Source organism: Manihot esculenta, chromosome 12, assembly GCF_001659605.2.
Source record: "Manihot esculenta cultivar AM560-2 chromosome 12, M.esculenta_v8, whole genome shotgun sequence".
Classification (NCBI taxonomy): domain Eukaryota; kingdom Viridiplantae; phylum Streptophyta; class Magnoliopsida; order Malpighiales; family Euphorbiaceae; genus Manihot; species Manihot esculenta.
The window spans coordinates 34,020,652-34,033,751 of record NC_035172.2 but is presented as its reverse complement, the minus strand read 5'-3'; the positions used below and the strand labels follow the sequence as shown (position 1 = coordinate 34,033,751).

Genomic DNA, 13,100 nt, shown 5'->3' with positions numbered 1-13,100 from the left:
TAATTAATATTAAGGTAAGTTAATAAATGGATTTTATTTTAAGAAAACTTTTCCGATTATTAGCCTTTTCATAGACTTCCAAATGCTGTCTTATTTACTCGCTCTCTCGTTTATAATAGGATATCATATGGCGTGCCGCAGCCCACATATTCCATTCTGTTTCCAAATAAATTAAAATATATAATTAATATAATAATAACAATAAATATTATTTAATCTTGCTTCTAGCACAATCTATATCCACTGCTTTATTATAAATTAAATAACTTATATTATTATTATTTAAATATTAAAATAAATAAAATTAATAAATATTAAATTAAATATTTAAATATAATTACACGGTTTCATCTTAATAAATATATCTAAATAAATCTGAGATATATCGTATTTTATTTTTTTTTAATATTTAATTTTTAATTAAAAAAGAAAAATTATTTTTTAGTATCTGAGATTTAACGTAATTAACACTCCTGTCTCTCTATTTTGGCAACCCAACACTTAAGCCCTTCACTTTCTTTTATGTCTAAATTCGTAGTCCTTCCATCAAAAATAGCCGTTTGGGACACGAGAATTGATAAAATTAACCCTCACTAAAAATCCGGCTATTTCAAAATCACAAAACCAAAACCCAAATGCCTCTTCTTCTTCTTCTTCTTCTTCTTCTTCTTCTTCTTCTTCTTCTTCTTCTTCTTCTTCTTTCTACCCTTTTGCAACTTTTTCTTCTTCTTCTTCTTTTTTCTTCTTCCTACCCTTTCTGCAACTTCTTTCTTTTTCTTATTCTTTTCTTCTTCTTCTGCAACTGGAAAAAACATGAAAGAAAAAAAAAATAGAAATTTTACATTGAGAGAATGGTATTTTTGAAAAAAATTATCACCTCTCACCTTTGACTCTTTGACTAAACGATTTAAATGGACGGAAAGACTACGAATTTGAACGGAAGAGAAAGTGAGGGACTTAAGTATTGGGTTGCCAAAATAGAGGGACAGAAGTGTTAATTACGTTAAACCTCAGGGACTAAGAAGTAATATTCCCTTAAAAATATATATATAATTTTATATATTTTAATTAATTTTCTATAAATCTCGGTACAGTTAATTAATTTAATGGTTATTAATTTCTAGGCTACAGCTTATCCTTTGACTAATTTCACTTGGTTAGAGTTCTTTATTTTCAACGTTTGAATTCGCATTTAATTCTTAAATTTGACCATTTTAATTTACACATAAAACTATGCGTTTTTTAAAATTAATTTTTCATAATTTATTCTTTTAATTTTTAAAATATTTAATAAAAATATTAAACATTATTTTTAAATTATTGTCGAAGAAATTATGATTAGAAAAAAAAATCATTAATGCATATGATATGATTCACTATTATTAGTAATGATTATTTTTAATGTATTTTCATAATTTGTACTTGCATGTAAAGTCTGGATTGTAATAATACATTCTTAAAATATGCATAATCTATTTTTGGTAATAAATTGAAAATAAGAGATTCAAGTGTAATAGCTTCAAAATTTGAGAGTGATCAGTGTAAATCATCAAATTTTTTTTTTTATTATAAATAGATATTTTTTATGTAAAATTATTATTTTTATTAAATATTTATATGATGCTTATAAGAAAAATCAATATTTTAATTTATATAATATAAAAACTTTAAATGTTTTATTATTTAATTTATATAATATAATAATTGTATTAATTAGCTGTTAATTTTATAAAAATATTTATTAATTAATTTACTCATATTAAAGTATTTTATACATTTTTATAAAATTTAATGATTAAAATAATTCGACATATCAACTAATATAAATTTTAAATTTTAAAAATATTTTAATATATTTTTTAAAACTAAAAAAATTAAGTAAAGAATTCTTTTGAAAAATAAAAATTAAATAATATTTTAATTATTTTTATGAAAATTAATAATAAATTCATTATAATTTTTTAATTATAAAAAATTAAATTATAAATTTTTAAATATATAAAAATTAAAATATATATTTTATTAAATTAAATAGACTAAACTGCAATTTATTTATTTTTTAAATAAAGATAGTGGTAGTTAGATAAGTGATGGTAAAAGTACACACAACAATAAAATAAGGATTCAGTCCGCCCACTCATAGTCGTAGATACGGTCAAAGATAGGATCCCAATTCCGAACACACTCAAAATTTAACTTCCACAATTAATATTTAATTAATTTGCAAATTACATTCATTAATACTAATAAATTATGCTTAAAAATTACTAAAGTGATCCCTAGAAAAAAAAATCTATGTATTTGAATCCCTTGTTTTGTTTCAAATTTCAATGGCTCGGACTATATCAAATAAATGCTTTGTATCGTATACTAGCATGAAAGAAGAAAAATTTTTAATTTTTTAAAAAGTTATAAAGAAATATTAATTAAATATAAAAAATTTTAAATTTTTTAAATTTATTAACTGATTTATTATAACGAAACAATACCCAAATATAAAATCAACCGTTAAATATATTCTACTTTTAATGTAGACATTTAATTGATTAATTTCAACTAGGTGTAACTATGTATTTAATTTTTTTTTTTAATTTTTTTTTATTTTTTATATTATTTAAAAATTCATTGATTATATTTAAATGATTGTTATTAATTAAAATTCCAGCATTATTATTATTAAACCAAGACCACAACATTACCATCCATTCAGTGGTCTAATATTCTCAATCCGTGGGCCCAGGGACTGTTTGTTCTTTGTACAAACAGGCCACCAGACCAATTTATGTGTTGTAAGAATTTTTTTTAACCGAATTATTTATTTTTATTGCAAGTTTATAATAATATTGTATATTGAATTTATTTTGATTTTGATTTATTTATCTTTACAAATGAAATTTTTTAATGTTTACATCACATGGTGAATTGACAATAGTAGTTTTAATGAATTTTACCATATAATTTTGAATAAACGCTCTATAATCTTAAAAGTGTGGATATGATTATCCAACTAGGGCTTTTAATTTTGATTTTGCACGTGTTTGGACAGTTGTAATCATTTTACCGACAGTCTTGCATAGCAGGAGAAGCACGTGTGGCACGACTATTTTATTAATTATTTTATTTAATGCTCCTATATATACATTATTTTTATATTTCAAAAATAATTAAAAATTTTTAAATTTTCTGACTCGTATTTTTTCCTTTAGTTTTTTTTTATATATATTTTTAAAAAAATTTAGTCATAAATTGTTAATAATATTAATTTGGTTTTGAAATCCAGGCTGGAGCATAGCGGGTAATGCCATCATGGACGTTACATGGTCAATGCTAGTTAGGTTTCTATTACTTTCAAAATATAATGAATAATAATAAGATATGATTAATATAAATAAATAATAAGTGGTCAAAAGGTGAAGTAATTAATTAAAAGCAGTCAGTGTCATTTAATTCAATAGCATATTAATTAAGTGCATTTTTTTTAATAATACATGGTGAAATAATTTTCCATAATGGCACTTTTTCTCTAAAAATTAGTTAAAAAATAGTAGTGTAAGAAGAAATAAAAAAGAATCAGTTGTTGAGATAGGTGGGAACTGGGAAAGATTGGTGGAGAGTCACCCAGACAGCAACTTGGTTATGTCTTTAATTCATTCATTCTATTTTTTTTCCCCTAACCTAACCTAAAATTGAAATATAATCATCAAAAAATTAAGGGAGATTTACAATTTAGTCCCTGAATATTACCATTATTAACAAGTTAGTCCCTATATTTTTAAAAATATATTAAAACGTCCTTATCTTTTTTCTTCGTCAACAAAATAGTTCTTCCGTCTATTTTTGCCGTTAAAAATATAGTAAAAGATTAAATTACCCCCCATTATTTTTCTCCTCTTCCTCCTCCTCCTCTTTCCTGTTCTTCATCATCAATTCTTCCTCCTCCTCCTTCTTCTTCTTCTTCTTCTTCTTCTTCTTTTTCTTCTTCTTCTCCTTCTTTTTCTTCTTTCTCTTCTTCTTCTTCTCCTTCTTCTCCTTCTTCTTCTTCTTCTTCTTCTTCTTTTTTTTCTTCTTTTTCTTATTTCTCTTCTTCTTCTTCTTCTTCTTCTTCTCCTTCTTCTTCTTCTTCTTCTTTTTCTTCTTTTTTTTCTTCTTTTTCTTATTTCTCTTCTTCTTCTTCTTCTTCTTCTTCTTCTTCTTCTTCTTCTTTTTCAGAGGAGGAGGAGGAGAAAAGAAAAGATAGGGACTATTTCGTTGACAAAAAGAAACGATAAGGACATTTTAATAGATGTGAGAAAAGATAGGGACTATTTTGTTGACAAACAGAAACGATAAGGATGTTTTAATAGATTTTTAAAAATATAGGAAGGGACGATTTCGTTGATGGAAAGAAACGATGAGGAAAGACTATTTCGTTGATGGAAAGAAACGATAATGACGTTTTAATAGATATGAGAAAAGATAGAGACTATTTTATTGACGAAAAAAAATGATAAGGACGTTTTAATAGATATAAAAAAGATAAAAATGTTTTAATAGATTTTTGAAAATGTAAGGACTAACTTGTTAATAATAACAATATCTAAGGACTAAATAAAGGATTTTATTTGAGGGTAAAATTAGATTTTAAAAATTTTCTCTCTCCTCCTTTATCTAATTTTAACGGAAAAGAGGACGGAATAACGATTTCGTTGACGGAAAGAAAACATAAGAATGTTTTAATAGGTTTTTAAAAATAAAAGGATTGACTTATTAATAATGACAATTTCTAGGGATTAAATTGTAAATCTCCCAAAAATTAAAATTATTTTCGAACTGTTGTGAATCGAACCAATTTCAATTCAATTTGCAAATCAAATCCAACTACTGATTTTGAAGCAAAGCCGGCTCTTGCTTGACTAAAACTAGGTTAGGAGAATCCAACTCAGCTCTGTCAGATTCCACTTTAGATACCACCGTCACTTGATCCCACCTAATCTTCTATCAGTTGGAATGTGATTTTGGAATAGTTTACATCATGGAAGTTAGTTTTTTTTTTCTTAATTATAAAAAAATATATTTCAGAAAAAAAAGAGAGATTTGAATTTAAATTTTGAATAAAAGTAAAATAATATCTATTAGATAATCTTTTAATAGCTTAACTACTAAATTTTATGACCTTTTTATTTTTTAAATAGTGATATTTTATGTTGAATTTTCATAACTTAAGTTTTAAATCTTGTACCCATATCTATTTCTCGGAAATCCTTATCTTACAAAAAAAACAAAGAGGGCACACAGCTGCAGAAGAGATGTCAACCATTGACTAAATTTAGAGGAAAAAATTGGTAAAAACCATTAAAATTAATGGCAATTGAATTAGGCACCACATAACATTAACCTTGAGTTAAAAAAGAGTCCAAGTCAAGGGGACAAGCCTTAGCCCTTAGCCCTCAATCTGTTTCCATTCCATCATTCAATTATTCAAGTGATGGGTCCAAGTCTTTCCACTTACTGCCAGATCTACATTGATCTTTTTTTTCAGTTGTTGGACCACCCAATTTTATTATTTATTTTTTTTCCCACTAAAATCTTTTTCATTTATTAAATGTTCATATAATGATATTGCTCTTAAGGTCATCTTTCCCAAGGTGATGCTCACTTGGTCACCTATATAAAAATAAATTATTTATTATTAAAAAAAAATAAAATTATATCTTTTTAATAAATTTTGAGAACTATACTGTAAATTAATTACATTAACATAAATTCTCTCTGTTGACCCATCAACCTTTACCTCCTCTTCCCCCTCAATGGCACGACATCCTCCATCAACAAAATAAATTATTCCACCTACCTGAATCCAAGAAGGCAATATGTTGGCTCATAATCTCTGCTAAAACGACGTCGCATGCTTCTGCTGGCAAGTGGCAACAACCTCATGTTTTAGGTCCAGTGCTATCTTGTGCCAAAATAGGATTGATTTAAGAAGAATAATAAGAAAAGGATTGATGCAATGTAGTTAGTTAAATTTAAATTTGGGTATCTATATCTGCAATGTTAAATCTAATTGATAAATTAAAAAAATTACTTTTTTTTTTATGAAAAAATAAAAAACTTGATCTTTGTAACCATAATCTTAGATTGGGAGATTAAGTTAGAAGAGAGATTAGAGAGCAGATACAGCACAAAACAAAACAAAGAATGGCCAAGTGTTTTAGCTTCACGGCCTTGCAAGACTCCTGCTATCGCTACTCCTTCAGTCGGGCGGGCCTCAAATCCTTCGCCACCGACCTTGGCGATGGCACCGTCATGCATTGCTGGGTTCCCAAAACTCACGTAGGCTCTAAGCCTACGCTGCTTTTGATACACGGCTTCGGAGCCAACGCAATGTGGCAATTCAACCATTTCATCCCTCAATTGAAGTCCACGTTCAATGTCTACGTCCCGGATCTCCTATTCTTCGGCGATTCCCACACGACCCGACCTGAGAGGACCGAGGCGTTTCAGGCCCAATGCGTCATGGCTCTTATGGATGCGCTTAATGTTACCAATGTGGATCTTATGGGGATGAGTTACGGTGGTTTCGTGGCCTACAGCATTGCGGCGCAGTTCAAGGAACGCGTGGGGCGAGTGGTGCTGGGATGCGCTGGAGTGTGCTTGGGGAAGAAGGACACAGAGAAAGGGTTGTTTCAGCTGAGTGTGGACGATGCCATTAATATTTTGATGCCTCAGAATCCCGATAAAGTGAGAGAGTTGGTGCGATTGTCGTTTCACAAACCTCCACCGACCGGTCCCAATTGTTTTCTAAATGATTTTATTGAGGTCAGATTAATTCAGTTTTACCCTTTGAATTGCCTGCTTCTTTTTCTAATCAATTTAAGTATTTATTTATCTCTTTTGTAATGAACTGTAACCAGTTTATGATTGTTTCTATTAGGGATCAAATTTGAATTTGATTCCTGTAATTGTCTCGCATTCAATTGCAAATACTGGCCTTGAATGTCAATGAAGCAAATGAAGTTGATATGAATGCTCTTGTGAACTCCACAGGGCAAGTACTTGCTTTATAACTATGTCTTTGGCCAGAAGAAGAAGAAGAAGAAGAAATATCAAGGGGGACGAGGATCGTAATACATCACTTGTTTTTCCAACGTTTTCATGAGTTATCATGCAGACCAGCATGTTCTGTTTTGATGGATTACACATTTTATCAATTGAAATTGTGTATAAGATAGATTCGAGCAATGGAGAGGACTGTGCTGCTTTTCTAAATAGTTATGGTTGTAGACAAAGGGTGAAATTTGGAATCAATAAATACAAACTTCCAAAAATTAATGAAGTTCATTCATTTTATATCTTCAGTGGTCTGGGATGCCATGAGAAGCTGTGCATAATTAAGGAATGAATGTTTATGTGAATTAGCCTGAACTAGCAAGTATTTAAAAGATAATTTGGTTTTGATCATGTCATCTACAATCTACATCTTTCCCCTTCTTACATTCCACTGCATTTCTTTTGTTGGTTTCCTCTAAAAACAACTAATTTCTTAACTTGTAAGATTGTACCCAGTTTTGGCTTTTATTTCTTCTCAATCTGACCACCATTCAGGGTAGGTCTCAGAAAATTTCTACCACTAATAATGTTCTATTTTTTTCCCTTCCAATTTGAGTTGATGTTTGCCTAGCCATGAGGAAATCAATTAAGATGTTATTGAAGGATATGTAGGCATTACTTTAGAGGTTACACATGAAAGTTGATTTTGGTTCTGTGCAGGTGATGTGCACAGAATATCGTCAAGAGAAGATAGAACTGATTCAGGCCCTGCATGATGACAAAAAGCAGTCTAATCTTCCAAAGATAACCCAGGTTTTTAGCTCCTTTTACTCTTCTATGGTTCAATTAATTTTATTTTTATTTTCTAGATCACCTTCTGTAGTTTTGTTTCATATGCAGCCTACGCTAATAATATGGGGAGAATATGATCAGATCTTTCCAGTGGAAATGGCACACACATTAAAAAGGTTAGTCTGGAAACCTAGTAACATTTTGCATATTCAAGGTTTACATTCTTCTTGATGCACGAAAATGAAAAAAAGGTTCAATTTTCTGACCAACATAAAAATTACTCTACCTCCTTTTCACTCCCAGTTATCTTCATCCTCTTTGTAACTACCAGAATTTGTGGAATTTAATGAAAGTTCATCAATGAATTTCAAATATAAAATTATACCAAACAAAAGTTTTATGGAATTTAATTGAATTCTATATTTAAATTGTCATACCAAACCATGGAATTTATTTCAAATTGAATTCTATATAACTTGGATCATATATGAACCAAACATTTTGGTAATCTATATTGAATCTTAGAGGCAAATTGAGTTGATTTTAATGTCAACTGAAGATTTTTCCTGTTTTTCCTTCACAGCCATATTGGTGAAAGTGCAGAATTGGTTATAATAAAAAATATGGGGCATGCACTTAAACCTAAAGAGATGTTTAAGCACATGAAGTCTTTTCTGATTGACACCCCACCTCCTACCAAGCAAGGAAACTGCATAAATGCTCACAAGATGCTGAATTTTAATTAGAGAGAGAGAAAAACAAAACAAGCTATTGCTTTAGTCTTAATAAACTCATAATGTAGTCAAGTGCTGGTGGGAAGATGAGTTTGTAAAGCTGTTAGCTAGATGAGTTGTCAATTGTTGATTGGTAGAGTTAGTTAGACACCGTGTACATAAACCTTTCCCGTGAGAGTGCAAAATACTACTACGTCATTTCTCTCCCTTTCATTTTGCATGATTTCTGTATTATATGGAATTCGTATTTAAATAAATATAATTCTGTTTTGAAAATTTTTTGTACATATAGATATGGGAAAAGTGGTAAAAAGAAAAAATAAGCCATGAAACATCTTAGTTGACGAAGAATGTCCATGACTGCTTAGAAAAACAAAGCTTCCCCTTGCTTTCGAATTGCAAAAGAGACTAACAAAACGTAGACGAAAACACTGGATCTCGACGGTACAAAACCCTTACCGATAGTCGGTCTCCCTGTCGCGAACTTCTCTCCCTTCTCTCTCTAATTAGAATTTACATGGGGTGACTATATTTAGTTCAACTTTGAAAAGTTGGAAATTCAATATACAAATCCCTAATAGGGATGTAAACGATAGGATACCCCAAAATTGAGATTACCTAAATCCGAACCCGATTATATATATAATTCCCGAATCCGTCCCAAACCCGTCTAACAATTCCCGCACAATACCCGAATCCGATTTTTTAAATTTAATTCAAGAACAAAAACTAGCAAATAAACTATTTAACATTTGCACAACCTAACAAACCCAATAGTAAAAGGAGAAATGTTCAACGACAAGAACAACAACAACTCACCAACCCAACAAATTTGATTGCAAACCTGAAGAAAGTTCCAGTCAAAGGAGATATCGCCGATGCCGACTGGGGAGAGGGAAGAGTTGTCTCCAACTGGGAAGTGGGAGATGCCGCCGCTGGAGAGAGAAGGAGATATCGCTAACTGGGGAGAGAGAAGATTTATCGTCATCGTCGAATGGGGAGAGAAAGTGGGGAGAGAAAGGAGACATCACCGGTGCCGACTGCCGGCACTCGTCAGTGAAGTGGGGGAGAGAGGCTTGACTGGAAAGTGGGAGATGTCGCCGACTGGAGAGAGAAGGAGATATGGCACTGTGGAGAGAGAAGATTTATCGCGGTACTGACTGGGCTGGCGGCAGTCGTCATGAAGTAGGGGAGAGGCGTCGACGAAGAGAGGAAAGTAGGGGAGAGGCGTCGACGAAGAGAGGAAAGTAGGGGAGAGGCGTCGACGAAGAGAGGAAAGTAGGGGAGAGGCGTCGACGAAGAGAGGAAAGTAGGGGAGAGGCGTCGACGAAGAGAGGAAAGGGAAGCCAGGGAGAGAGGCGCCGACGGAGAGAGGAAAGAGTAAAATGAAAAAGTAAATTAGGGTTAGTTCTGTTAATATAGGTAATTGTGTTCGGGTAACGGTATTCCATCACCTAACCCCGAACCCTACTCAAATCCGAAACGGGTAAAATTTTTCAAATTCGAATCCATCCAAATATGTTTAGTAAAAATTCAAATCCATCCTAATAGGGTTTGGGCGGATCGGATAACATAAAAAACCACCCGCCTGACGTCCCTAATCCCTAACATTATAAAAGGAAAAAAAAAAGGAGAACAGAAGAAGAGAGATTAGAGAGCACATACAGCAAGAATGGCCAAGTGTTTTAGCTTCACTGCCTTGCAAGACTCCTGCTATCGCTACTCCTTCAGTCGGGCGGGTCTCAAATCCTTCACCACCGAGCTCGGCGATGGCACCGTCATGCACTGCTGGGTTCCCAAAACTCACGTCCGCTCCAAGCCTACGCTGCTTTTGATTCACGGCTTCGGAGCCAACGCAATGTGGCAATTCAACTACTTCATCCCTCAATTGAAGTCCAAGTTCAATGTCTACGTCCCGGACCTCCTATTCTTCGGCGATTCCTACACGACCCGACCTGAGAGGACCAAGGCGTTTCAGGCCCAGTGCGTCATGGCTCTTATGGATGCGCTTAATGTTACCAATATGGATCTTATGGGGATGAGTTACGGTGGTTTCGTGGCCTACAGCATTGCGGCACAGTTCAAGGAACGCGTGGGGCGAGTGGTGCTGGGATGCGCTGGAGTGTGCTTGGGGAAGGACACAGAGAAAGGGTTGTTTCGGCTGAGTGTGGACGATGCCATTAATATTTTGATGCCTCAGAATCCCGAGAAAGTGAGAGAGTTGGTGCGACTGTCGTTTCACAAACCTCCACCGACCGGTCCGAATTGTTTCCTAAATGATTTTATTGAGGTTAGATTGATTCAGTTTTACCCTTTGAATTGCCTGCTCCTTTTTCTAATCAATTTAAGTACTTATTTATCTCTTATGTGATGAACTTTAACCAGTTTATGTTTGTTTCTATTAGAGACCAAATTTGAATTTGATTCCTGTAATTATCTAGAATTCAATTGCAAATACTGGCCTTGAATGTCAATGAAGCAAATGAAGTTGATATGAATGCTCTTGTGAACTCCGCAGGGCAATTGCTTGCTTTATAAGTATGTAATTGGCCAGAAGAAGAAGAAGAAATAACAAGGGGGATGAGAATCTTAATACATCGCTTGTTTTTCCAACGTTTTCATGAGTTATCATTCAGACCAGCATGTTCTGTTTTGTTGGATTACACATTTTTGCAATTGAAATTGTGCATAAAATAGATTCGAGCAATGGAGAGGACTATGATGCTTTTCTAAATAAATATGGTTGTAGACAAAAGGGTGAAATTTGGATCACTAAGTACAAACTTCCAAAAATTAATGAGGTTCATTCATTATCTGCAGTGATCTGGGATGCCATGAGAAGATGGGGGAAGTGGAAAAAATAGTGCATAATTAATGACTAAATGTTTATGTGAATTAGCCTGAATTAGCAAGTATTTAAAAGATAATATGGTTTTGATCATGTCATTTACATCTTTCCTCTTCTTGCATTCCACTGCATTCTTTTGTTGGTTTCCTCAAAAACCAACTAATTTCTCAAGTTGTAAGATTCTACCCAGTTTTGGCTTTTATTTCTTCTCATTCTTACCATCATTCATGGTCCAATTTGAGTTGATGTTTGCCTATGCCATTCGGAAATCAATTAAGATTTCATTGAAGTATGTGGAGGCATTACTTTAGAGGTACACATTTTTAATGCAGAAAGTTGATTTTGGTTCTGGGCAGGTGATGTGCACAGAATATCGTCAAGAGAAGAAAGAACTGATTCAGGCCCTGCATGAAGACAGAGAGCTGTCTAATCTTCCAAAGATAACCCAGGTTTTAGCTCCCTTTATTCTTCTATGGTTCCATTAATTTTATTTTAATTTCTAGATCACCTTCTGTAGTTTTCTCTCATATGCAGCCCACGCTAATAATATGGGGAGAATATGATCAGATCTTTCCAGTGGTAATGGCACACACATTAAAAAGGTTAGTCTGGAAACCTAGTAGCATTTTGCATTTTCAAGGTCTCCATTCTTCTTGGTGCACGAAAACGAAAAAAAAGGTTCAATTTTCTGACCAACAGAAAAATTACTCTACCTCCTTTTCACTCCCAGCTATCTTCATCTTCTTTGTAACTACTGGAATTTTGTGCTTTCTTAAAAATTTAGTGAATTGAATTTCATATTTTCGTATTTTTAGTTTAAATAAAAATTAAAAATTTAATATTACGAATAGATAATAATTAAAATCAATTCTTTTCAAAGTTAATAGAATTTGAAATAAATTCTGCAATCCTTACATGAAATGGTTTTATCAAATAATTTTCTCTCAATCATTTTTTTTTTATATATTTAACTAAACTTTATTAGTTAAAAAAAATGAAAACTATAAAACTACTTTTCTACTTATTTACATTAATATGTTCAGGCAACTATATAAAATATATTATTTTTTTAATATATATTATAATATCTAATTATACTCTTAGTAATAAGACTATTTATTTTGTTATATAAATTCTCAAGACATGTAAATATATTTATAATAGGTATTATATGTTTACAATTTGTTATAAATTTATTAAATATAAATTTTTTGATAGATTAAAAATTAATTTTTTATTTTATTTTACTCTTGAAGTAGTTTAGGAAATGAAAGTTAATTAATGAATTTCAAATATGAAATTATACCAAACAAAAGTTATGTAAAATTTAATAGAATTCTTCATACGAAATAATGAAATTTATTTCAAATAAAATTTAAATACAATTTAATTGAATTCCATCTAACTTATATAGTATAAACGAACCAAACACTTTGGTAATCTATATTGAATCTTAGAGGCAAATTGAGTTGATTTTAATGTTAACTGATGATTTTTCCTGTTTTACCTTCACAGCCATATTGGTGAAAGTGCAGAATTGGTTGTAATAAAAAATATGGGGCATGCACTTAAACCTAAAGAGATGTTTAAGCACATGAAGTCTTTTCTGATTGACACCCCACCTCCTACCAAGAAAGGAAACTGCACAAATGCTCACAAGATGCTGAATTTTAATTAGAGAAAGAGAGAGAGAGAGA

The 13,100-nt window shown here is 31.6% G+C and overlaps 1 protein-coding gene across 8 annotated transcripts; it reads left to right on the top strand.

Annotated features, from left to right (window-relative positions):
- The first annotated feature begins 5,997 nt into the window (after positions 1–5,997).
- LOC110628502 (lipase 1) lies at positions 5,998–13,096 on the top strand. Of its 8 annotated transcripts, none has more exons than XM_021775190.2 (4): positions 6,009–6,798; positions 11,760–11,852; positions 11,938–12,005; positions 12,919–13,096. In XM_021775190.2, exons 1-4 carry the CDS (start codon positions 6,178–6,180, stop codon positions 13,079–13,081), a joined length of 945 nt encoding a protein of 314 aa, XP_021630882.1. In that variant the 5' UTR covers positions 6,009–6,177; the 3' UTR covers positions 13,082–13,096. The 8 variants fall into 8 exon arrangements, with proteins under 8 accessions (XP_043804890.1, XP_021630881.1, XP_021630882.1 ...); XM_021775191.2 differs by lacking the exons at positions 11,760–11,852; positions 11,938–12,005; positions 12,919–13,096 and adding exons at positions 7,750–7,842; positions 7,930–7,997; positions 8,405–8,827 and having other exon boundaries at positions 6,012–6,798; XM_021775194.2 differs by lacking the exons at positions 11,938–12,005; positions 12,919–13,096 and adding exons at positions 7,750–7,842; positions 7,930–7,997 and having other exon boundaries at positions 6,024–6,798; positions 11,760–11,896.
- Positions 13,097–13,100: the final 4 nt, after the last annotated feature.